At 46.1% G+C, this 25,670-nt stretch overlaps 2 protein-coding genes across 8 annotated transcripts in view; both read right to left on the bottom strand.

Moving 5' to 3' along the window:
- Positions 1-1,626: 1,626 nt before the first annotated feature.
- Positions 1,627-10,728, bottom strand: ASB12 (ankyrin repeat and SOCS box containing 12). 7 transcript variants are annotated; one of them, XM_027705485.1, is made up of 5 exons: positions 9,278-10,728; positions 7,218-8,238; positions 3,995-4,103; positions 2,485-3,333; positions 1,627-1,850 (listed from the first exon to the last, which is right to left on the bottom strand). In XM_027705485.1, exons 4-5 carry the CDS (start codon positions 3,296-3,298, stop codon positions 1,717-1,719), a joined length of 948 nt encoding a protein of 315 aa, XP_027561286.1. In that variant the 5' UTR covers positions 3,299-3,333; positions 3,995-4,103; positions 7,218-8,238; positions 9,278-10,728; the 3' UTR covers positions 1,627-1,716. The 7 variants fall into 7 exon arrangements, with proteins under 7 accessions (XP_027561286.1, XP_027561288.1, XP_027561283.1 ...); XM_027705487.1 differs by having other exon boundaries at positions 9,394-10,728; XM_027705482.1 differs by having other exon boundaries at positions 7,218-10,728.
- Positions 10,729-11,250: 522 nt separating this feature from the next.
- The window catches only part of MTMR8 (myotubularin related protein 8), a 22,683-nt gene continuing 8,263 nt past the window's right edge, over positions 11,251-25,670 (bottom strand). Inside the window, exons 6-14 of the mRNA XM_027705481.1 lie at positions 25,339-25,473; positions 22,757-22,889; positions 21,359-21,468; positions 20,212-20,337; positions 18,575-18,624; positions 17,754-17,954; positions 17,271-17,399; positions 16,301-16,427; positions 11,251-15,844 (exon numbers count right to left, since the gene is read on the bottom strand). Of these exons, the coding sequence (XP_027561282.1) occupies positions 15,548-15,844; positions 16,301-16,427; positions 17,271-17,399; positions 17,754-17,954; positions 18,575-18,624; positions 20,212-20,337; positions 21,359-21,468; positions 22,757-22,889; positions 25,339-25,473 (1,308 nt within the window). The 3' untranslated portion in view covers positions 11,251-15,547. The remainder of the gene's footprint in view (positions 15,845-16,300; positions 16,428-17,270; positions 17,400-17,753; positions 17,955-18,574; positions 18,625-20,211; positions 20,338-21,358; positions 21,469-22,756; positions 22,890-25,338; positions 25,474-25,670) is intronic.

The raw sequence follows: 25,670 nt of genomic DNA, 5'->3' as shown, positions 1-25,670 counted from the left end.
GCCCAGCTCACCCCCCAGTCACTCCCCGGCTCACCCTCACCTCTCACATACCTGGCTCCCCCCTATCTCACGCCGCACTGAGCAGCCCGGCACTGAAAACTCCTCCTCCTTTTGAGGACCTCCCTAATTCCTAAAGTCCGCTCAGATCCCCGTGTGGGAGTGACACATGGGCCCCTTGAGTGGAAGAGACAGCCTTGCCCCTCCCACAGGTGGAAATCCCCCCTGGAGCATGACAATGTCCCCTCTCCCACCCCCATCTCCCGTTGGATCACCATCACAGTGTCTGGATGGGGAGGGAAATGCCATGAGCATTATGTTCCCCTATGGAGCAATTCCCAATGCTTTGTCCAGCTATATCCAAGCCCTAATTCTCCCCTAGGGAGAGGTCCCACAGCCTAATTAATAGATGCTGATTAATAGATCCCAGGACCCTTGAAACAAGCCCATAAATCCTGCAGGAATCCTGTGTTTGGCCAAGAATGATCTTTGGAGCTCCTGACATGGAGCTCCAACCCCGTACCTCTGCCTGGCAGTGCTTCCCTTTGGGATGCTGTTAGGGCAGGATGGAATAAACCCTCAGGAACACATTCTGCTGCATCCCAAAACTGCTCCAGAGCATCACCAGCACTGTGGTTTATCTTTGAGCTCCTGGCTGTGGGAAGAGCCAGAAAGGCACCAGTGAGGATGATCCCAATGTCAAAGGCTCGAGAGATGGAGAGTCATGGAGGTGGTGCCGGGATGCCTCACTCCAGGCTCATCCTGAAATTCCCCAGGCACAGCAATTCCCTGCATCCCTTCAATGGTGCCAGCTGGGCTGCTGGGCTCTTCCAAATATGGGATATGTCCCCAAATGGGTCACAAGAGTTTAATAGCAACAGTAGCAACATTTTTCATTAAAACCCCAACCCTGCCCAGTCACAGAAGACCCTCAGCTACAACAAGAACCACTTTTGGGGTGAGGAAGATGATGTTTGAGGTCAGAGATGAGTCGGGGTTTTGGGACTCTGGATACCCCTCCCAGCCAGGGTGGGCACACATGGCTGGGTCCAGCCCCACTTCTGCCCCTGCTGAACAGAGGGTACACTTGGAAATCCCTCTGGGAATCACAGAATCAAGGAATGAATTGGGTTGGAAGGGACCTTAAAGCTCATCTCATTCCACCCCCTGCCATGGGCAGGGACACCTTCCACTAGCCCAGGTTGCTCCAAGCCCCGTCCAACCTGACCTTGGACACTTCCAGGGCTGGGGCAGCCACAGCTTCTCTGGGCAACCTGTGCCAGGGCCTCCCCACCCTGGGAAAGGGGGTTCAGGGGCAGCAGGTGCCACATTGTGGGGGAACCTGCAGGCACAGACCTGGTTGTGTACCCCATGAGGGGATGAGGGAAAAGCAGCCTTTGCTCCTCTCCGTCTGCCTTCCACACCTTTTCCCAACCCCTTCTCCAACCAACATCAACTCAAGGTGAAAAATCCCTCGGTAAGGAGGTTTAGAGGCAGATCCAGGGATAGAGGGAATCAGATCCTGCTCCACCATCACTCTGATGCAGACCAGGAGCTGAGGTGTCCTGTTTCCTCTGCCCCTTCCCTCCCCAACCTTTCACACAGGCACCAATTTTGGAGATGGGAATGACTTTGTGACACAAATTCCTGTTGGTTCCACAGATTTCCGAGCTTCACTCCCAGATGTCAGAGTGGCTGTCCCTGGAGGCGGGCTGTGTGTCACGGCTGGTGCTGCAGGTAGTTGGCCAGGACTGTGGGGATTTCCAGCTCTCTGAGGGTGGGCAGGTGGCCAGGCTGCTTCAGGATTCGCCTCATGGCCAGCCGGGACTGGGACAGCAGGGACTTGGGATGAGCTGTGTGAGGAGACAGGAATAATGAGATGGTCACCCCCAAGATCCTGCTCCCCTCCAACCCAACAAAAGGACATGGACAGATCAAAAATAAACAGGGTTGGACTAGATGGTTTTTAAGGTCCCTTCCAACCCAAGGCATTCCATGATTCTAGGAAAACCAAAGGTGTTTGGGGACATAGACCCAGACATAAGCTTTGCAGCACGAGTTCCATGGGAGCTGGGCATGGAGAGGAAACCTTCCGTCCTCATATGGAAATAAGTGCATTTTTCCCTGACACAGGAGAGCCCAAGCTGAGCAGCAGAGAAGAGAGGAATGGTGAAAAGCAGCCTTTAACCCAACAATGAAGTGGAAATACCAGGCTGTGGGAATCATAGAATTATGGAATGGCTTGGGCTGGAAGAGACCTTAAAACCCATCTTGCACACATTCCACTAGACCGGGTTGCTCCAAGCCCTGACCAGCTTGGCCTTGAACACTTCCAGGGGTGGGGCAGCAGTCAAGTGATGCTGCAAAGGGAGCTGAGGCTTAAGGAAAGCCTGGGTAAAGCAAAAGATAAAGGGAAGGGGAATCAGCAGCAGCTTAAACAAGCAAATCTAGTGCCTATTTCCAGCCCTGGGCCCACCCCCAGGTTACCTCTGGCCTGCAGCAGCAGCTCCAGCCCCTCACTGCGTGGTGCTGGCCCATCCACGGGCACGTTGGGCAGGTACACGTTGGCTCCAAAGTCAATGAGCAGCTTGATGAACTTGCTATGGCAGCCGTGCCTCAGGCACGTCTCCAGCAGGGTCTTGGGCTCCTTGATCTGGGCGATCACCCTCTGATCTGTGCAGTTGTAGTCGGGGTCAGCCCCGTGGAGGAGCAGCAGCCTGAAGCACTCCAGGTGCCCGTAGGCGGCCGCCAGGTACAGGGGTCCAGAACAGGACACCGAGTTGGCCGCCCACTGGGGCAGCCTGGCCTGGACGTTGGGCTCTGCTCCGTGCTCCAGGAGCTGCCGCAGGATGTCCACGTTGCCGTCCCTGGCCGCGAGGAGCAGCGGGGAGCAGTTGTTGTAGATGCTCCCCGCGGGACTGGCCCCGGCATCCAGCAGGGCCTCCACGCACTCGCGGTGGCCGTTGCTGACGGCCACGAACAGCGGGGTCTGGGCCTTCACGTCCAGGCCGTCCACCTCGGCCCCGTGGGCCAGCAGCACCCGCAGGCTCCGCACACAGCCCCGCGTGGCTGCCAGGCGCAGGGGGGTGCTGGGGACCCCCCAGCCGCTCCGGCGGTTGATGAGCCTCTTGTACCTGTCCTGGGACAGGAGACGATGCAGCGTTTCACAGTCGTCCTCAGACACCGCCCGGCTCAGCTCCTCGCTCTCCCCATCGTCCTCCTGCTCGTCATCCCTGGGCTGGAGCATGGAGAAGATTTTGTTGATGTCCATCAGGCTCATTTTTGGGGGTCTGTCACCCATGTGCTGCTTTCATGGTAAAGGATAAAGGCAAAGATCTACAGGATGACAAAAGCGGGTGAGAACCAGCCCCTGACACCAACGCCAGCTTTTTAGCATTATTTTTAATGTACATTATGGGGAAGATTTAAAACAAAAATGGACAAAGAGCATTGGGTTCTGGTGCTGCTGATGGGCAGCACTGCCCTGCCACCACGTGAGGAAACCCTGTGGGCAAAGGGCTGAGGCAACAACAGAGGGCAAAGGTGTAGCAGGTACGTGGGTCATGTTCCCTTAAAATCATGGAATGGTCTGGGTCAGAAGGGACCTCAAAGACCATCCAGTTTCATGGGCAGGGACACCTTCCACTAGCCCAGGCTGATCCAACCTGGCCTTGGACACATCCAGGGATGGGCCAGCCACAGCTTCTCTGGGTAACCTGTGCCAGGGCCTCCCCACCCTCACAGGGAAGAATTCCTTCCCAATATCCCATCTATCCCTGCCCTCTGGCAGTGGGAAGCCATTCCCCCTTATCCTGTCACTCCATCCCTTGTCCCAAGTCCCTCTCCAGCTCTCCTGGAGCCCCTTTATGCCCTGGAAGGGGCTCTCAGGTCTCCCTGGAGCCTTGTCTTCTCCAGGTGAACCCCTCCAGCTCTCCCAGCCTGGCTCCATCAGCCCTGAGGGGGTAAAGGGTAAGAGATTCCTCATGGGATACTCAACCTGGAGCTCAGGAAGACTGGATGCCACAGGATCTGGCAAGGCCCCTGCACCCACTGCTGGGCAAAGCCTCCCATTTCCCAAACTCTCAGCAACCCCCATCCCGTTCTCCCTGGGACAAAAGAGCATGTTGGAAAAGAGCAGGAAACAATTCTGCTTCGTTCCTGGGACTCTCACCAGCACCTACAATTCTAAGTGTTTCAGGAAACCCGGATGAAAAGCTGGCAGTGTTGGAAGGTTTTTACCCCCTGCCAGTTTTTACAGGACTTGGGTTTCAAAACAGAGGATGAGCTGAATGTGAAGGCAGTTGGTTTGATTAGGGATCAAACACCTTTCAGCTTCTCCCTTCCCAAAACGATGCCAGCATTAGAATTCCACAATTTTCCTCTCTCCTCCTCCTCCAGCCCAAGGAACATGGCTGGGTCTGGGATGTTCGTAGTGAGGGGTTTAGGGTGGTGGGAGGAAGGGGGGATGCTGAGCTGATCATACTGAGCAGAGACTGAACTCCCCCCACGACTGCCGGGCTCTGGGTGCAGGACGTGGCCTCAGTGCAGCAAGGGACAGGAATGTGATGTCCCAGCTGGAAATGATATGGGCGGAGGAATTTCTCGGCAGCCCTGTGGCATATCGGGTTTCCGCGGCAGAGGCAGAGCTCGGTCTCTGCTCCGCCCTCGGAGGAGCCAAAGAGCTGCACCTCGAGCAATTAACCTCGATCTGCAAACGACGGGGCGGCCACGGGGGGCCCGTCCCAAATCCGCCCCCGAGCTCCCAGTGACCCTCTGCCAGGCCATGGCACAGCTGGGGGAATTGGGACAAATCTGATGGCTCTGAGTGTCAGCAAAGCTCTGCTGGGCTTCCACACGTCCCAATTTATATTATGGAATTTATATATATGGAATTGTAGCATTGCTGTTATTCATTAGACACACTGATAATGAGCTCTGGAGCTTTGGGATCACCCCACCCACATGGCTAATTGGGTTTGGGGAGGGGTTATTGCAGATTTGGTTCAAAAAGAAAGTTATATTACAAGTTATATTTCCAAGGGGAACAGTATGGAAAACTAAAAGAGCAGCTGTAACATTTCCTGAACACACAAACAGGATCTCCCCAAAGGAAGGTTACTTGGACAGTAAAAGTACTCGTGTGAGGAGCTCACAGAGGCTCCTCAACCAGAAGAGCCCAAACCAGAGTTCATGGAATTCCAGAATGGTTTGGGTTGGAAGGAACCTTAAAGCTCATCCCATCTACCCCCTGTCATGGGCAGGGACACCTCCCACTAGCCCAGGTTGCTCCAAGCCCCGTCCAACCTGGCCTTGGACACTTCCAGGGATGGGGCAGCCACAGCTTCTCTGGGCAACCTGTGCCAGGGCCTTCCCACCCTCAGAGACAAGTTGTCATGTCCTGAGCTGGAAGAAGCTGTCCAGGCATCCACAGACCCCCCAAAAAAGAGGCTGTGACAGAGAACACACTTGTACAGCTGGTTCTCAGGTACCTCCCATCTCCCACCACCGGGGGGTCCTGGAGCTGCTGCCTTACCTGGGGAGGGGGGGATGCTCACAGCACTTGAGGCCTTGGGGGTCCCATGGAGAGTCCTCCCGTGGATTAAACCCAAAACCAGGAGTAGTAGAGAGGGGACCTTGCTGGGGATGGCCACTCGTTCTGTGTGACCAGAGCGGGCTCAGAGCTCACAGCTGAAATGCCACGGTGGGACAGGGCCGGGGCCTGGGGCTAATTTTAGCCTCTCAGGGGTTTTATCTTACCACTTCCATTCTTGGAAAGTTCCCCCTGGGTAAATATAGTGAGGGCAGCGAGGTGGGGGGAGGCTGGGACAGGTGCTGGGGGCTGCCTGACCCATCTGAGCAGACACAAAGCATTTGCTTCACTGTTTCCTCAAAGGAATCACAGGGAACTGGGTGGTTTGGGGTCCCCTGCCAGGGCTGCCAGTCACCCAAATTCCCTCTTAAACCCTCTCCTAACTGCCTTCTCCCCTTTCACAGCAACAAAAATGGCCATTTGCATCATCCAGAATTGCTTATTAAACACCAGAAGAACAAAAGCCATCGAAGGCAGTCCAGATTTCCCTCCTGAGCTGTTCCTACTCCTTCTCCCCTGGATGCACCTGCCAGAAGGAACCACGGCCATGGCTTTGTAAAATTAAGCAGCAGAGAGAAAGGCAGGAAACTTTACAGGGCAAACAAAAGGAGCAGAGAACAGCACTGGGGCTCTTATCAAAAGCTGTCAGCTGGGAAGTGTAATTGTATTTTATCCAGTTCCCTTGAAGCCTTCTCCCAAGTCCTCGGCAGTGGAGCAGGAACAGTCTGGCAGTTTGAGGTAGAGTTATCAGTGGCACGAGATAACGAGAGGGGAACCAAATTGTCCAGCAGGAAAATCTCCACTGCTGCAAGAAGTGAAATCAGGGGGCTCTGCAAAATGTGTGATGTCCCCATGTCACCACCACCTGGTTTGTGGGCACTGCTAAGAGCAGGGAAATGCTCAGTATTGATTGGGTTTAGACTTTTGGCTTCCTTGTACTTTCACTCTCCAAATTCAGCCAAAAATAGGTTATTACTTCAACAAGGTCAGTTTCCCCAATGGAATTATGGAGTATTATGTGGATAAACGTGGGAGCAGGAGTGGAGAGTTCAAGGTTTGCTGAGTGTCAAGAAGCTGCAACCACAACGGGGAGGCTGCAGTAAGAAAAGCCAAGCCTGGCTGGAAACCCACAAAACACAGAAATCAAAGCAGCCATTAAAAAGACAGTGTTATAAAGGGGAAAAAAGGGAGTGCAGACAACAGAGTGAATACATGTTAGAAAATGTGAAATGTAGGAAACTTGGAGATGAAAGGAAAACCCTTGAAAGGGAAATTAATGATAAACTGCTTATTATTTTGTTGTTGTTGCTGCTCTTTAGTTGTTAACCAAGAAAGATCTTAGAAACGAGAGCAGTTCTTTGGTAAAGGAGCAGATTAAACCGAATACTAATGAGGAAGCACTTGCTGAGAAACCTCCTCAGCTGGAATCACACACAGACATGCTCCTGGTGCTCCCTGTGCTGCTGCAGGAACGTGTTCCATGAATCCCATGTGGATATTTACATCAACAGAGCTGGATAAACCCTGATGGGAGCCCAGTGAGAGGTGACTGATAAGCCTGACCATTTTGGAGAAGCTTCCCAGTGCTTCAAACTCCAGGGAAGGCCGAGGAGTCAGGAAAACCCTTTACCTCTAGGAGCTCCTGGCACGAGCAGCTGCCCTGAGCCAGAGGCTGACCCGGCCTGGGCTCCAGCAAAGCAACTCTTTATCAGCTCTTCCTTCACTGAGGAAGAATTAGAAGGCAGAAGTGTACTTAATGCCAGTCAATAAGGTTTTTTGGGAAGGTAAATTCTGTCCGGAGTTGCTTCCATTAAAGAGATTATAGTTATTAAGGCAGCTGAGGAGACTAATGAGCTTTTGGATTTAAGGCTGCTAAGCATCCTGATTTAAAAGTTTGGAGTTAAACAGTGCCAAATAAATGATTTTGCAGGGATTAAGGATTTACTAACAGTCCTCAAGGTCAGAAACGCAGCTACTGAGTGGGGCTACTTTGAGCTGGGAGTCGCTGCCAGACCGCAGTGAAGCCTTTGAGCTTGGGAGTTTCCCTCCGAGCCGGTCACATTCCAGCACTTATGCCTGTGGATTCTGCTGGCCACCTTCTCTCCGCCCAACCGGGAGGTGGCTCCAGCAGCCCTGTGATTCAGGTATTCCCCAGGAGAGGGCACAGACACCCGCACAGAATTCCCTGGCTCCCTGCACACACCTGCACAGCCACCACTCCATTGTAGGCAATTCCCAATTTACTTGGTGCGTTAACACCCAAAATGCACAGTTAGACATGAAGGAGGAATCCAGCACCTGTTTCTTCTCCTCCTTGAGGAATTTCAGCAGCATTGGAGCCCCAGGAGTTGGGCTCCCTGCTTGCACAGCCTTCTGGGAGCTCCCTTTTGGAGCCTGGAATCCCAGGATGGTTTGTGTTGGAAGGGACCTTAAAAACCATCCAGTTCCACCTTCCACCAAACCAGGTTCCTCAAAGTTTATCCAGCCTGGCCTGGAACACTCCCAGGTGGAAATCCCTCAACAGGAACAGCACCTGACAATCTGCAGATCCATCCATGGGGATTTTTGCTTATGGATATGTCTTTATGGATTCCCATTCATACTGGATTCCTTGCTTCTCTCCCATGGCTGAGCAGGCTTCAAGATCTGTCCTTTGTTGAGAGAGAGGGAGCAAAAAAGATCAGATTCATAAAGCAGCTTTGACTTTTCCCAACCCCACTGCCCTGCTCTGACTAACTCACTTATTACTCAGTAACCCCTACTAAGGGTTAGCACTTACTATAACCCTTACTCAGGGTTGTTACTCCAAAGGCTACTGGGTTTTGTATCCCCCCCCCACCTCTCCACTCCCCTAAAGAGCAGGAAAATACAATTTCCAGGAGAACGCTCCAATCTAGGACCTGTTTGCAGGCAAGGGAAGCTACAATTAACACACCTTTCGTCTGAATTTCCCCCAAATGTAAACTGTAGCTTTATCAATTGTAGTCAGTGTTAATGCTAATAATCCAATTAAATGTAAGGCAAGTCTAATTAAGGTAAATGAAGGATTTCACTGGCAACATTAAGAACACTTAAAATTAGCAAGAAGGAAGAAAAGGCTGTGAAACACCCGGGGACTGAGTATACCCAAGAGCCAGGCCTAATTTTTTGCCTTAATAGCTAGAAAATCCCCATTTTTAAGGTGCACAGTGCAGTGGGAAATATTGATCAGGGGCTCAATAACAGGTCTGGGGTCTATTCCGGGGGTTCACAGCCTCATCCTGCCCCAAGTGAGGATGGAGAGCTCAGGACCAGCATCTCCTGCAGGTCCCCTCCTTGTTGCTCAGCTCCCACACGAGTATTAAAAACCTCCAAATGCTTATTTTCAGATTGATTACTAAAATAGCCTGCATGGCTCTGCCAGGCACAGATTTAAACCATCCACATGCATTTCCCAATGCAAATGGCAGCCTGAAGCACTTGGGAAAGCCTTCAAAATATCAAATCAACTCCTTTCACCTCATGCCTCGCCACTCTGCAGATTTAATTGTAGGTTGCACTGTTGCTGCACAGCTCTGAGTTAGTAAAGTATTGATTCCAACCTCGTTCATAAACAGAAGGCAAGTTTTTTGCACCTGGAATCCCCCTCTTCCCTGAGCATTCTCCCACCTCACCTGAGTTTGCCTGCACTCAGAAAATGTAACAACTCACCTTGACTTTTGAATTAATGACTAAAAAGAATGGGATAAACCAGCATTTTAAAATTACACCCTCAGCAGTGGGGCTGTGGATTCATCACTCAAAAGCCACCAGGGAAATCTCTTCACCTGGAGCCTGGATCACCCACAAAGGTTGGACTAAGCTCCTCTCAGAGGCCAGAAGCTCTGGTTGCTCCTCAGGAAGGTTTGCAGTCAGCCTGGAGTCACCTGTGGTTGAGGCACAAACAGCTTCCCAGGAGAAAGAAAACACTGAAGATATTTGCCTTTAATATCTAAAGATATTTAGGTTTATGTATAAAGAAGAATCTAATTAAAAAATATCAGAGTAGCACAGTGTAAAGAAGACACTAAGTTTTAACACAGCTTCATTAGTAATAATTTTTGGGTTGTTTTTAAAGAACCTAGGCAGTGCTGCACCCCCCAAAACCAATAAGGCCACCCAGTTTCTCTCCTGTAAAGGAAGGGGAAGTGGTACCACACTCACTTTTAGATAAGCTCATTACTTAAGATCCTTTAATTGACTTCACATTTCCAAGTGTGAAGTTGTTCTTTGAGTTACTTAATAAACAATGAACAGACCAGCCATTTATCTACTTTAAAAAGGCGAGGTGTTTATTTTTGTAGGGAATAAAAATAAACTGTAATACAAGTGAAACTTCCTGGGACAAATACATTTAGAGAGAAAAAACCACAGTGCTTCTCTAGAGATGGGACAGTCATTTTTTCAAGCAGTGCACGAACTAAACTGACACACAGGGCCATCATGGAACATTCTGGAACAGGGGGTTTCACCACCCACAACTTACACAACTGTCCCTCAGCAGTGACACAGACAAACAGCAACACTGATATTTCCAGCCAGCACTACACACAATTTTGGGAATGTTCCTACAAAGATCAGTTTGTGGACGACAAGGAAGGTCCATCTGGGCTTGGGATGGGATCCAGTCCTATGAGTTACTCCAGGAGTTATCTGCTACATTAAATACAGATGCATTTATAGAGAGAAATGGTGGGAGAGACACACCACCCACTGCCCTCCTGTCCCGCTCCTGCACTGCAGAGGGCCCATTAAATTAATGTAATTATTAACTGGACGTTAAGTTAATGTAATTATTACAACACCTGCCCCAACAAATGACACCGACTGCTGCTGGCACCCACCTGGCTGCCTGAACATGGACTTAACACCACCTGGTTCCTCAGCTAATTATCGAGCTCTGGGTAGTAACTAAAACTGGTACATTCAGAGCAGCTTCTTCCCCCCATGGAAGTGCCTGGATGTGCGTGAGGGCTGGGATGTAAACAAGGAATAACTGGGTTGGTCCCTACAAAAACAACCCCAGCACCCAGAGTGGTGGGACAGGCAGGAGAGTGACACAGACACTGCTGGAATTCTCCTGGTCCCTCACGGATATCCATTACTACACTGTGCCCCTCAGGGACTGGGGCTGCCCAAGGACCAGGCAGCAGTGCCTGGAACAGGAGCTCTTCCCTTGGAAATGCTTATCCTGTGGGTGCTGCAGCTTTGGGAGCTCTTGCCAGGGCTCTGTGTCTCCAAACCTGCTGGGAACAGCAGTCACAGGGCTCTTCAGCGTGGAGATTCCAACCTGTAACCCCACAAGGTCTCACTCCAGGTGGAAATCCTCTGAAGCACACCTTCAGCTCCTGGCAAATCCTGCTCTCCAGGATTCCAGAAGCTTCCTGAAGGCAACTGAAGACAAGCAAAGCTTCCCAGCTGCCTCCAAGCAAGTGTCCTCCTCCATCCCAGGCATTTGTGCACCAGCCACACTGCAGGGGGAGTTTTCTTCCAAGGACTTAACTCAGGCAACCACTGAGCACAGGAACAGACCAGGCAGCCAGGAGGAAACTGCACCTAAACCTTTAACAGACTGCTTTTTCTCACCTATAAAGAGGCCAGTGGAGAACTAAAACTATAGACAAATCCATTATTCCCTTCTTTTCCAGCAGAGCAAACAGCACCCATTGCATTTTCTCTGCCAACTGCAAAACAAAACACAGTTTAAGGATCCACCAGAATGAAGTTCACATTAAGACATTTCAACTGAGAAATGAAGTTCCACAGGTCCCTCTTCTACTTCAAAGTAGTAGTTTTAACATAGAATGTGACCTACTACAAGGTTACACCTGGTTGTAGCAGGAGGGACACTGAGCACAGGCAGGAGGGTCCTGGGGAAGCTTTGGAGGGACCTGGTGGAGCCAGAGGAGCTCCAGAAAAGGACCGGCTTTACACAAACAGAGCCCACCCACAGCAAACCACATCCCTCCTCCCTCCCAGTTCTCCCAGTCAGAGGAATCCAAATGGAAGGAAGTTGCATTGTTGACTCAAGAGCTCCAAATAAAAGCAGGATTTCTGACCTCAGGATGCAGGGAAGCTCCACTAGGAATAAATAAGTCACAGTAACTCTCATACAGGGCTTGCTGAAGCAGATTCCTATGTAACAGCTTTTCCACTCCTTTAACACTTCCAGGAAACAGAGAATCAAGTCAGCAGGGCGTTCCATGAGGAGGGAACATAGGCTTCTTGGAATGCTTCAGGAAGGAGATCCCACCTGACCTTCATTTCTGGTCTTCAAGCACCCCAGAGTTACCATCAAAACTAAAAAGCTTCTTGCTAATGGCTTTTCAAACCAATAAACTCATGGAAAACCAGGAAAGCCTGGAATCTTTTCCAGCTCCATAAATTACAGCACCAGCATGAATGATTTTTAATACACTGCAGGTTTGACCAAGTCTGTACACATTAAATTCAAGAGGTTTAAAAAGACAGGACATGAATTTTTGCATTTCCAAGTATAAAGTCAGCCATTTTTCTGTCACTGAAGTCGAAAGCAGCAAGGTTACTACAAGCTTACTAACACTTGCAGGGTCTGAAGTGATCTGGTGGTGGTTACACACCCCCGTAGTAACATTGTAGTCAAGAGGATTTGTAGAGATCAGGAATAATTAATAATAATTAAACTTTCTCAAGGTAATCTGTGGCAATTCCAAAGACAAGGCAACGTGTAAACATTTACCGAATCCTCCTGCAAGCTGGTTTTACACAATAATTAATCAATGGCATGTCTAAAACCTTCAGGAGTCAGTCAAAACCCTCTACAATTCTGTATCTCTAATGAAAATCAGAGATATTAAAGATATTAAAAGAACTGATGATCTCTAGAATACTTGGTCCTAAAAAAATGCCTTTCTGGGCCTCATTTCCCATTTGGGATTTCTCCAAGAAGCCGGTACATTCTTGTACCACCTGGAAAGAAGAGACAGGGGCTGATCTGTAAGTCATAGCTGGGGCAGCATTTCATGTGCTTGGTTTTTAATCAATCACTTTTTAATCAATCATTTCAGCTCCCACTCCTTCCTTGAAAACAACTCTATTATTTGCTTTATGACTGACAACCCCCCAATATTAAAAAACTTCCTCTTTGCCATTCCAGGCAGTGAAGGAACTCTGTGTTCTTGGCTCTTGCCCTTTTAAAGTCTTTTGATACGCTTAATAAAATAGATATTTTCTTACCCAAAGTGAGACACTCAGGGGAGTGTTTGGTTGTTTTTTTTCTACTTTATCTTGAAGACCAAACCTCACCCAGTGATTTCACCACAATAAGGGGCAGATATTGCATTTTATGATGCTATAATGGAATGTTTCTACTTCTTACTGGACATTGGGAAGGCTCACTTCAATATTTGCTTCATAAAAGAGAAAAACTGATTTTAAAACTTAACAGCAGCACCTAAACAACAGTTTCAAGAGCAAGCAGAAAAGCATCCTGAATTAACTGCACAAAGGGACTCTTTGCAATTAAGCACATCTGTAGAAGCTTGTCCAGAACATGGAATGTGGGACAGTTTTCCTGGAAGTGGAACATCCTCCACCTCTCCCAGGCCACGCTGTGATCTCAGAAATGCTCCTTAGGCCTTGGCCTTGACAAACAGCACCTGGGCTGAGCTCTTGAGCTCATCAAAAACAGTCTGTTCCCAGGAACTCTGCTGGATAATGAGCTCCTGGTTTTTAACCAACTGATTGGAAACTGATTTTTCTTGCCTGAACAAGTAGAACAACATTTTTATTGATTTTTAAACATTGTTTATCTATCTTGCAAAGAACGTTATTGACCCAAATTGTGGCCAGGATGGAAAATGACTGTGATTAAAGCCAACTCAGGGGTCCTGAGTGAGACCCTTGGAGCTCTCCTAGACCACAGGTGGCTGCACCAGCATCTCCCTTGGAGCAGGACACCTCTCAGAGCCACAAAACTCTCAAGTTTGCTCTACTTGGAGGAGCCAGGGCTGAAACCTCAAACCTTTGCCTGCTGAGAACATGCAAAGGCATCCAACACGAGTCCTTCACTGAATTTCAGGGGATTTTTTCCCAGGGATATACCTGTACACACTCCTTTAGGGCTGTGGGATGCCACAGCAAATGGACTGGGAATGTTGCTCTCCTGGATTCTTAAGTACTTTAGAGCTGTAAGAAGTTCAGCCTCCAAGTGAGTTGTGCTTTTAGTAAATCCTCCAGGAATCCTTTTGTAAATTGTTTACCTCCAGCTATGGATTCAGTGCTGTTAAGTTTAAGTGCTGCTTATGATTCCACGAAACCTTTAGGCCTAAACTGTTGGTCAAGCCCAGAGCTCAGTTTGGCAGTGTGGTCTACTCTGAACCTTGTGCCTCCACAGGAGGCTCTCCCTTATTCCTTCTTATCCTGACTCTTTTCCATCCCCAGCCTCCAGGTGGATAATTTTTGGTTGGTTTTGGTTTTACAATGATTGATTTTCTCTTTTAGTTTGCTTTTTCTACGTGTACTTTAACCGTGTATGAAGCAGTAGAGTGAACCTTGCCAATGAACTTGGTCGCACTTCCACTGTTCCATGAAACCTGCTTTTGCTGGGGGTTCTTTGAGGGACCTTCAGACACTCATTTGTGGCAGGGACATCCATTCCTTGGGGAAAAAAAGTCCTCGTTTCTTTACAGGGTTTCTCTATAGATGCAATACACATCTCTGTTTTAAACCTGCAACTTTGAACTGTATCTCCAGTTGAGGTTCCAGCACATGGAAGACTCCAAGTACTGTTAACAAGCCCTGGAGCCACAGCCACGTCCCAAGGTGTTTATATTCACTTCATGTTCCAATGAGGGCTCACATCCCAATTCCCCTTTTGTCACAAAATTACCAAGTTCGTTGCCACGAGAGACACTGTTCATCTCACCACATCTTGATGGTACAGACAAAACATCCCAACAGTCCATGTAACTTTAACACCCAAGATAACATTCCCTGTAATCACTCAGCAAGTGATAAAATCATTTTAGGCCCCATTTCAATAAGAGAACACAGCTCATCTCTAATTGCTGCCTCATCAGTGGACATGGGGAAAGCACATTGATCCCAGCTTAAAACAGAGTTACTGTCTTCAGCTTAACCAAGACCATAAAATAAGAGAGAAAAGTTCCACAGAAATGTTTTCCTATCTTTCCTCATTTCTAATCCTTCCTCTGGTCAAAAATCCATGTGTTACAGGCTGACTCTGGCTTGCTGCAGTAAATGAGGTCCATACGAACTTATTCTTCGAGAGTTCAGCTTAGAAAGAAGCTACTGAACTCAGGGGGATCAGCAAAGATCCTGGGGAGGCTGCAGCAGGTAAAAACCTCCTTAGAAATACTGACTACAAAGACCCAACACTACAGTTTACACTACAATAATAAAAACAGCACATGGTGTGGCTGGACATGACAGCAACCTCAGAAAAAGGCACAGGTTTTGTGTAACAAAAATGCATAGGAAACAAAAACTGAGTCAGTTCTGCTACAAGGTGAGGGTCCATGCAGAGAGTCATTCACAGCTAAGAAAGAGTGGGGGTTTTTTTATCATTTTAAAGTGAACTGGAATTTTTGATCATTTTAAGATGACCTTGTACCAGCACTGAGCACAGACAGATTGCATCCTCTCTCCTCTGGTTACAAACACTGCCCAGCTCTCAGCATTAATTGGCCAGGATTTCTTCCAGCTTCAAACACCAGTGCTGGCAGGCAGCCACAAACCTTAAAAACACACGTGTTTCCACCAAAAACCGAGTTTACACGAGCTCCAGGAGCCTCCAGGGCAGCTCTGCATCATTCCAGCTGCACAGGGATGTGTCCCAAACCCAACCTGCTCCCCCAGCACACCCTGTACTCACACTCAGCTGTAAATGGGGGGTCTGCACCCCGTGGGGTCACCCCACCAGAGCCTGCTTCACCCAACAGTTCAGAGGTCCTCACTGGTGCTGAGTATTCCCAGAGCTCCTCGCCGGTGCTGAGCATTCCCGTCCGACACCTCCGTGGTGGCACCAAGATCCTGGTGGTGGTGGGACAGGTTCTCTTTGTGCTTCTGGTCCACAGCTGAGCCCCCAGCCCCAGGGGAGGTCCCATTGCTCAGCACAGGGGGTGCTGCCCCTCCATAGTCCTGAGGAGTACTGGGCACGGGGGCTTTGGGAGCAGCATGTCCTGCTCTGGGGAAGGAGGAAGCTTCACCGGGCAAAGGACCGTCAAGGAAAGGAAGTTTCTACACAAATAAAAAGATGTTAAAAAAAAAAATTAATAAAAGGTACTAATCCCAGGTGTCAGCAGTGTACAAAAAATCAGCTGTCAACACAACAGTCCTGTGCCAGTGCCTCTTTTCCAGCACTGAAGTCCATGGGCACAGATCTTCACATGTTTGATACAAAGGCCAGAGTTTAATTAGGAAAGCTGAAGTTTTCAGCATCCACATTAAACTGGCAAAGGACACTGATAGCCTTCTCACTGGTATATTTTTAGATGTGTTTTTTAGTTTGTTTATGGGTGTTTTGGATTTTTTTTAATACAAACAGCAAATCTACTGCAAGCAGAGCCTTGTCATTTAACCCCTCATTTTGCCCAGCTTGCTGAAACAACTCTCCAGTGCCAATATTCAAACCCAGATCCATGAAGGCTTTGGCCAATGTGATTTGAAATACTAAAGAAATATAAATAGCCTCACGTTTTCCAGTTCAGATGCATCATCCTCCAGCTGCACCTTCTGGCTCATGCAGCTCAGCAGATGATCCAACACACACTGTTTTGGGTGCATCCCTTTGTCAAAGCGATTGTACATCCCACACCAAAACCTCAAGAACAGGGCAGGAAAAGGGAATTAGGAGGTCACTTGTGCCCTACTGCCAACATTCAGAATTTTCAACAGCTTGTGATAGGTAATTGATTGCAAAAAACCACCACAGCCTTGGATTATGAAATTCTGTCTCAATGGGCAAATTTTCATAAAGTTAAAAGACCTGACAGTAGGTATTAGAATAGGATGAAAATACACTTTTTTTTTTCTTCTATAGCAGACTTACTGGAGGCTTGGGCAGCTCGCCTTCAAGTCCTCAGTTTGCCCAACTTTTATTAAAACTCTTTGCCCACCAGTAACCACACACAGCACTTAAAAAGACATTTGCATCCCCCTCTCCCTCAGCAGGGACCAGACACAAAGCCAAACTCACCACCTCTTGTAACACCCTGGGCAAGCAACTAGAACACTCTTCTTGGGAAAAAAACCCTGACTGCATCAGCCTGGGTGTGACTGGGCACAAAATTCCTGCTTGAAAGACTTTCTTAATATATATTAAAAGGGAGAAAAGGAGGAACTTTCTCAAACAACTGCCTAGCCTATGACTTACATGTGACAGAGCAAGCAGTCAGGGGGCGTGTGGTTCTATCTACATCTGAAGTTCTGCTTTTCCTTGCCTTTCCTCACCCTCTTTCTCAACCCCAAAGAAAAAATATTAAATTACAGCACCTGCACTTATTTAACCATTACCGGTGCACTGCTAATCTCAGTTTATGGGTGAGGAATGGAGGGGAAGGGTAAAACAAACCAAGCTGATCAGTGCAAATTTATTTTATTAAACCCAAATTATCAATCTACATCATAATGAAAGAAATCCCCCCTTCTTAAATGAGCAACTTACTGGAAACTGAAAGGCAGTGTGTTTGGTTGAAGCTCTTTGTAAGCTGTAAACCCTCTGTACAAAGGATTTCTCAATTCCTGCTTCCTCTGTAAGAGGAAAGGCCACAGAGAATGGGTCTTCTCAAAGATTCTGTCAAGTACAAATAACATCTAATCACTAAAAAAAAAAGAGGCAAGTGGATTAAGAACTCTAACTGTTCAGAGGAGAATTAGATTAAGGGAGCTATGAATTATTTTTACACATTATCTGATTAATTACATAAACACAAGACACATCCCTGAGGAATATATAATCCACCAGCCAATCCAGAAGGGGTTACTGTGGTCCAAATTAAAACATCTGTCTTCTGGGATATAATTTTTTAGCATCTCTCAAGACAATGCTACCCTTAATCTAGAGTTATATTAAAACACACAAAAACATCCAACCTGCCCCTTTCCTGAAACTTCAAGTCACTTCTGGCTCTACCAACTGCCAACTCACTTGAGATCCTCACGCTCCTTGTGGCAGGTCCCAAGGAAGTTGCCAAACTGGCAGGAGTAAACATGGTCATGGATTTCCAGAAGGAACTTCTCATTGAACTCAAAGGAGCAGGGGAACTGCTGCATGAGCTGCCAGACACACTCCACAAACTGGGTGAACACGGGGGACACCTCCTTGGGGTCCCCATCCAAGTGGCCACACCTGGAGAGATGTAAACAGGGTTAAATCCTGTATCACCCAACACAAAAAGAGCCCCCTAAACATTAAAATGGGAAGTCTTCTTCCAGTTCTTCAAGCTTATGGTTTGAACTCAGTAAAAGTCCTGAAAAACAGCAGCTGAGATCTTCCCCCAGGAGATAATTGCAAAAGAATGAATCAGAACCCTATTGATGGCACAGGCTGCCCAGGGCAGGGATGGAGTCACCACCCCTGGAGTGGATGTGGCACTTGGGGACATGGGGGTGGGTTAATGGTTGGACTTTAGGATCTTGGAGGTCTTTTCCAACATTAATGATTCTCTGATTTTATGATTAGCACTCCTCAAATAATAAAATTTTTCAGGTAGGAAAACACCCAGAATTCAGACAATGAATTCAAGCCTATAATTCTGCAAAGTAATAAAAAAACACTGATGAAATAACAGCCCTGGAAGATACTGGCTTTATGTCACCAACTCCAGTCTTTTCCAAATCTTCTCTCCCCTGATTTGTATTTTCCTTTACATTTTTCCTGGGAGCACATAAACCTGAAGACATTGTCTGTATTGGTTTCCCAGTCAAGTCCCACTCAGTCACTCCACCCAAATAACCTGCTCCTCTTACCTGTGGGAGAACTTGTGGCCCATTGCAATCCACTCCTTTTCTATCAGAACCTGCAGTTTCAAAAGAGGGATTAAAAAAAAGAGCATTACTTTGGTTAAAAAAGAAAAGTGAAGCCTTTGATGCTAAAGCCTAAAAAGCTGCTGACTCTATAGTTACAAGTATATCCACAGAAATCAATGGGAACAGTAATTGTGATTTACAGATTATCCAGTTACCAGAGCAATGGCATTGTTGGAATGAGAACTTCAAGCAAGTCTAGTACTATTTTGAGGGAGCTTCTATGTTCTTAAAGTCATAACATATAAGCACACTGAGCTAAAAGAATTAACAGCTTAATATTGCCCTATGTGCTATTTAACTCATCAAAATAAATCAGCAGCTGGAATTCAACAAATGTTTAACACACAAATAGGAATATAAGAAGTACAGCTGCATATTGAGGAGCTCAGGATGAAATCAGAACAACCAATTTCTATTTTAAATAGAATCCCTGTGCTAGCTATAGGAAAATAATAAGGAAGCAGTGTTTTCCTGAAAGATGTCTCAAGAGGAACCACATGACTGATGCTGCATCCATTATTCCTTGCTGGATCATATCTGAAGATCAATTCCTGATCTCATCATGCAGAGGCTTAAAGAATAGAAGGCAGGAAAAACTCACAACAGAGTTTTTCAAAGATTTCATTTATATTGCTTATCAAATTTTTCCATTCCTAACACTCCTCGTTAATTCATTTAGGAATAACCACTGTCAGGGGACTTGTGCCTATAAACCCTTGTCTCAGGGGACAGCCAAGGATGTGTCTGTGTCAGTAATCGCTCCTGTTCCTAAGAAATCCATGTCTCTCAGTTCATGCAGAATTGTTCACAGCCAAAGCCCAGGCAGATGTTTCCTATGCTGATGTAATTTTAACTGTTAAAAAAACCCTGCAGTATAATCCAGAAACAAAAATAATAATAAAACTAGCATGGAATGTAAGGAAGCAGTCCTGGCATGGGAGAAGGCAAAATTTGCATTGTTGTGATTCTAGGGATTCTTACAAGGATCTCTTCTGAGAAAGAGCAGCAGCTCTTCAGGTATTTAACAAGGGAGGACTGGAAAGGCACATCCCAGACCGCACTGTATTCATGGAGGGATGGCTGCAAAAAAGAAGAAGCCTGCACTAGAAGCCAACAGCCAAATTCATGTGAAATGGCTTTTAAAAAGCTCTGAAATGAGGCAGATTTTACTGATATACAGGTTATACACTGCCCCGTGCTCGACAGTGAGTTCACCCAGTTTGAAATCTCGGCAGATAAGAGACCTATGTGACAAGCTCCTACAGCACTTTTTGGTGGATTCCAGCCAGAGTTGCATCCTTTCCTCACCCATCTCTTGCTGAAACCTCTCATTAGTGGCTCTCATGTGGACATTCAAGGAGACAAAGATTCGGGAATTGTAAATCAACCCCTGCCTTTTGTGCCCGCTGTTCAGAGCAATTAAAGCTCATTACAGAATCAAAGCTCGTTTATATAGGTCACCTCCTGCTTGTGCCAGGAAACAGCCTAAAACACTTAATTAGGGCCTGTTTACCTTTCCAATGCAGGAAACACTTTTTAGTTTTGAATTTTTAAAATACCAACATTGGTGTCCTTACCATGAAGCCTTTGAAGGTCCTGTAGAAGGGGTCCAAGAGGAGCCCAGCCAGGGAGCAGACCTGGGCCGTGCGATCCCACCCGTCGGAGCAGTGCACCAGCACACTGGCCTTCTCCTCCCTCACAGCCTGAGGAGACACCACACGCAGCACTTCAGCACCTTTCCAGCTAGAGTTCTGAAATAAATGCTACCCCTTCATCTATATTTACCTAGAACTCCAGAGGAATATTTGTCACTTCTCATCTGGACCATGGAAACGCACCAACATCTGTGGGTTGTTCCATCAACCCACAGAAACCCCAACTAGAACAAAATGCTGCAGTGTGTCTTGGCAGCAACAGACTGGCAAGAAACAGAGCCTGTGATCTCAAGTACTCAGTCTCTTGAAAGGCCAAGAATTCTCAGTCTCCTCCTCTGAGGAAAGATTTAGTGTATGGGTAAAGAATCGGACACATGGAGATCAGGAACCTCAAGACAAATTAGAAGAGCTGATCCCAACCTCCTCCCTTATGGATCATCTTCTTCCCCTTGTACTAGTGGCAGGAAAACACAATAACATTTTCATGCTTGCTACATGGGAAAATTGTAAGAGACAATTGCTCTCACAACTCTTGCAATGTTATTTCCTGCACACCCTTTACTGCTCCTGAAGAGCCCTAGTGACTTCTCTCCTTTTCCTGACCTGCAAAGCCACGAGTTCTGCAGAAATGAGGATTGTGTTCAATAGCCAAAATTAGTGTCCACATCACATAAACCCAGCAAATAAACTGGTCAAAACAATCCTGCCATTAAAGCAGAGCAGGTAACTGAATAACGAGCCCAGGGTTATGAGTTGTTTGCACTACTGGACAGAACTGCTTCTACTTCATTTTATTCACATTCTGTGGTTTTACCTGTTTCAAATGAGTTCTAATAAAGCCTCAGGAACTGCTTGCTGCAAAACAGCACACAGGACAACACCCCAACACTTTGTCACAGCAGTGTCTAGCAGAGAGACCAGCTGGATGACCCACTTATGTCCTCCAAGTTGGTTTGGAGCTGAGGCCAACCTGGATAGCAGTGTTTTCCCACTGTCTCTCCGGAGACACCTTCCCAAACAGACAACTACATGTTTTTTAATTCACCTGCAGGCTGGAGAGCAGTTTTACCTTGGCAAGGAAGACACCTGCATCCATGACAGCCTTGATGTGCCGTAACCAACCTGAGTTCTCCAGCCCAGTGAGGAAGTCGCTCATGGAGGGGGATTTCATTTCACACACTAAGAACAAACACAAAGGAATGAGCTGACACCCTGTGAACAGCATCTCCTGCACCTCCTCATTAGCTCTCCACAGCCTGGTATCCTAACAGCTACATTTTTAAAGTGTCAGCAGTAACATCCTGTCTAAAGGACACAGAAACTACTGGTTGAATACTTAAAATTCTTAACTAAAAACTGCTGGTTTGTGTAAGAACTTCAGGCTCAGAAAATATCCTCTTTTTTTCAATGGTAACTCATTCTTTTCTCAGCTGAGATTTTTCCAACAAAGCGAGTGTTTAGTGATCTGTTACTTCACTATAAATCACCATCACACTTACATCTACAACCCTTCCCTCAGCATCACAGAGATTTGAAGACAGGAGAGTTCTAATTTACAGAGAGAGAAATAACATGTCTAACCTTGAAGGCAACTCAGATGCTGTAATGAAACCCAGCACAGAAAATACTGACAGTAATTAAGTTCACTAGCAGTCCATAAGCACTAGAGAGTGAGGTTTTATTACTGCTGAAGAAGAATATGGGAGCAAACAAGTATTTATTCTGCCTTCTCTTCCACCACAAAATAAATCTGCCAGGAACAGGGAATTGAGGACTCCTATTTGTGATCATCTCCCTCTTGATCCCCAGTGGCTCAGTATTTCTTCTGCTCTGCTTTGCTTTTTCCCCTAAGATAACAAGGAGCTTAATTACCTGAGGTTCTGCATTTTAATATATTTATGTATTAAAAAATGAATTTATGTATTAATCAAAAGAAATCAGAAATAAATGACAGGTAAGAACGAGGTACATATGAGATTCAAGCCTTTGGAAGATCATGCTAAAACTGTATTTCAAATCAGAGATTAGAGATTTGAAACTGTATTTCAAATCAGATTCAATTCAGATAACACTGAAATACTCCAAACTCAACATATCAAACCCCAAAAAGTATTTCCTAAACAACCTCTGTTAGTTTTCTTTCAACAGCTCATGAAGCAACCATGAGACTTAGTTGCAAAATGTAGTATTTCTAATGTAATATTTCTTAGCCTTTTCCTTTTAATTTGGCACGTTAACTAAGGAATGCTGTTAGTGTTGAACCACTACAAAACCAAGCACAAGAACAAATCAAATGTCAAGCAGGAAAGCATTTTAACTACACTGATACTTTCAGCCACTTCCACGGAGCAAACAAAGCAAGACACTGACTCTGCTCCCAGCACAATGCCGTGCACGTAAGATTTGGATATTTTTTTGTCCAAAAGTGGCCAGGGGTAGCAAAGGCCAGTCCCTGGGCTATACCCACCTTCCAGGAGTTTCTGCAGGCTGCTCCTCATCACATGGATGTTCTCTATGCCAATGAATTTGAAGCGGATGTTCTCATAGTTGTCCTCGTTCTCATAGCCCTTCCCAGCAGCTCGGTTGGCCATGGCATTCAACTGCCAAATCCAAGGGAATGGGAGAGAAAAGGAAGGGCAAATTACAACACTCCACAGAAGGAAATCAGCCTGTTTTGCGAGACGTTCTTTCTTTTTAAAATCTCCCAGAAAATGGACTGAACAAAGCTGTTACTCAGCTGTACTTCCCCACCTCCCAGACATTAATTCCCTAAAATTACACCAGTGTCTCCAGTCCATTACTCATATGCAGAGGCTCATTAAGACCCTGTCTAGAATTTCCCCAATTTCTGCTGTCATCAAAGCAGGCAGAGAGACACTGAGCCTGCCCTAACTGTGCAGCTACCTAAGGAAATTCAGAGAGAAGCAAAGGAAAGCAAAACTAGGAAAGCCATTTTTCCCAGTAACATACATACATGGTGGGATAGAAATAGCAAGAGAATTCCAAAGCTTTTCACAGACATACATGCACAGATGAAATAAAGCCACCTGAGGGAAACATAGAAATATTCAAGTTGAGCAGGAAGAATACAGCAACCAACTGGAACTGCAGAAAAGTAGAAAAGAAGCCAGTTGCCCTAAAAATTAACCCAAACAGTTCAAGAGTTACAGGAAATCTTGAGTGGTGACAGAAAACAGAGCAGCTCCACCTCCCCCCAGGTTACTTGGGGCAGAGGAGGGATTTGCCTCCATAGAGAGGAGGAAAGGAAAAGTCAACTATGGTACAGACATGTTTAAGACTATCAAATAACTTCAGTGTTTCAGTTCTACCATCGAAAGTAAGGTATGTGAGGTTTGAAAGAGAAATGTCACCAATTATAAATTCTCCCCTTTTCACCAAATATTTTAGCACAAAATTGCCATCAAGGACGGATTTCAGGGGAACATCTTTGACATCGGAAGCTGTCTGTACCAAAAAAACCTGCAGTGATTGCTATAAACATATACATCATTACAGAATAGGTGATCTCTAGGAAATGTCACGGTACAAAAAGGCAAAATAACACTGGAACAATAGGTGAAACATTCCCCATTTTCCCCAAAAGACTTTCCCCTTCTTGCCCTTGCCATAGTTTTAACTAAATATGCAGTGTCTATAAAATAACTGCAATATCTGAACAGTGAAGCAGGTTCTCAGAAAGCTCGATTTTAAAACAGTTAGTGCACTTTTAAATCTTTGCATTTAAATACTTGTGTGCTATGAAATTCCTTGTGTTCTAATTTCCTTACACCAACACTCCTAATCCATATGCTTTCAAGAGAATCATTTGATTTGGTTCTTAAATTCAGTTCCTCGAGGTGACAGTCGTTAGAGATTGAATTTTGCAAGTATTTTATCAATATCCTCTTAAATAAACCCCTCAGCTCCAAACTTCTGGCCCCAAACAGTGGCTATGGACCAGAAGAGCTGAAGTGTATTAAACTCCAAGCTGCACATCACTGGTGTTATTTTTAAAAGGCAAAAAAATGGAGGAATTGTTTTTCTCAGTTGTTATCGGATCCCACACAGCCCCAATTCCTGCCAGGTCTGCCAGTAAATATATAAATAATAATTTATATTTTTAATATTTATATGTATTATAATTTTTATTTTAATATACAATTTATATATTATATAATAAATAGAACAATATAATTTACATTACACATATAAAAGAATATGCTTACATATATTTATTATATAAATAAAAATAAATATTATTTATTTATCTGTATGTATAAATACATATATATATGTCAATTGCTTTTCTTAGTTGTTATCAGACCCCACACAGCCTCACTTCCTCCCAGGTCTGCCAATAAATACATTAAAAATATTCTATATTTTGTATAATATATATATATAAAATATATATATTATATATAATAATATAATTTATAGTGTATAGAAATATAAATATATTTCTCCAAAATATATGTAATTATTACATAATAAAACATTTTATATAAATAAAATATTTTATATAAACATATTTATTATTTATAAATATATATTTATGTGTATATAAATAATAATTATCTATGGAGTCTTATTTATTTTTATATATTCAAATAAATAAATAAATAAATAGATAAATAACACTCCAGCCCCATGAAACTGAATTCTGAGGCTTCTTCCCAACTCAACACATGACGGACTCTCTGCAGGGAAATGCCACAAACTTCAACCCAGGAGACTCCAGGAGTGCCAGATCCCAACAGCACTTAACTCTGCAGTTATATATCCCGAACCAGGTGACCCTGCATCCCTGATCCCACACAGCCTAGAAAGCACTGGCAGAGTTATTACCCTGGAATATTCTGAACTGGAAGAGAACCACAAGGATCATCAATGAGTGAGTGACTCATACAGGGACTGACCCCACAGCCTCAGCATTAGCACCACACTCTAACCAACCGAGCTAATCTCAGTTGTGCCAGAGTAACCTGGAACCAGCTTTACTAATTCAGACATGAGGTACAGAAGCAGCCCAGAACCCCAGGAAGGTACCTTTGGCCTTGTGTCTACAACATACATGAAGGGGCTCCCGGGGTTGGCCTCTCGGATGGCCTGGAGCATCTGCTCGTCCTCCAGGCAGCGTGCGCTGAACCCGGCCAGGGGCTGACTGCAGCGGCACAGGGCAGCCTGCAACACATGGGCACAGCTCACCCACAGCACCCCACATGGGATGAGCACTGACCCCACAGACATACAGGGTGAGCACTGACCCCACAGCACCCCATACACACACACAGGGTGAGCACTGACCCCACACACACACAGGGTGAGCCCTGACCCCACAGCACCCTCCACACACACAGGGTGAGCACTGACCTCACAGC

Source organism: Neopelma chrysocephalum, unplaced genomic scaffold (assembly GCF_003984885.1).
Source record: "Neopelma chrysocephalum unplaced genomic scaffold, ASM398488v2 Primary Assembly neopelma1_336, whole genome shotgun sequence".
Lineage (NCBI taxonomy): Eukaryota > Metazoa > Chordata > Aves > Passeriformes > Pipridae > Neopelma > Neopelma chrysocephalum.
Note: the sequence above shows the minus strand (reverse complement) of the source record. Positions and strands in the feature narration are given on the sequence as shown.

Coding starts and splice junctions, on each gene's coding strand:
- ASB12 (XM_027705482.1), bottom strand. CDS start 3,298: ATGGGTGACAGACCCCCAAAAATGAGCCTGATGGACATCAACAAAATC. Junction 1,851..2,484: donor GCTGCTGCTGCAGGCCAGAG/GTAACCTGGGGG, acceptor CTCCTCACACAG/CTCATCCCAAGTCCCTGCTG.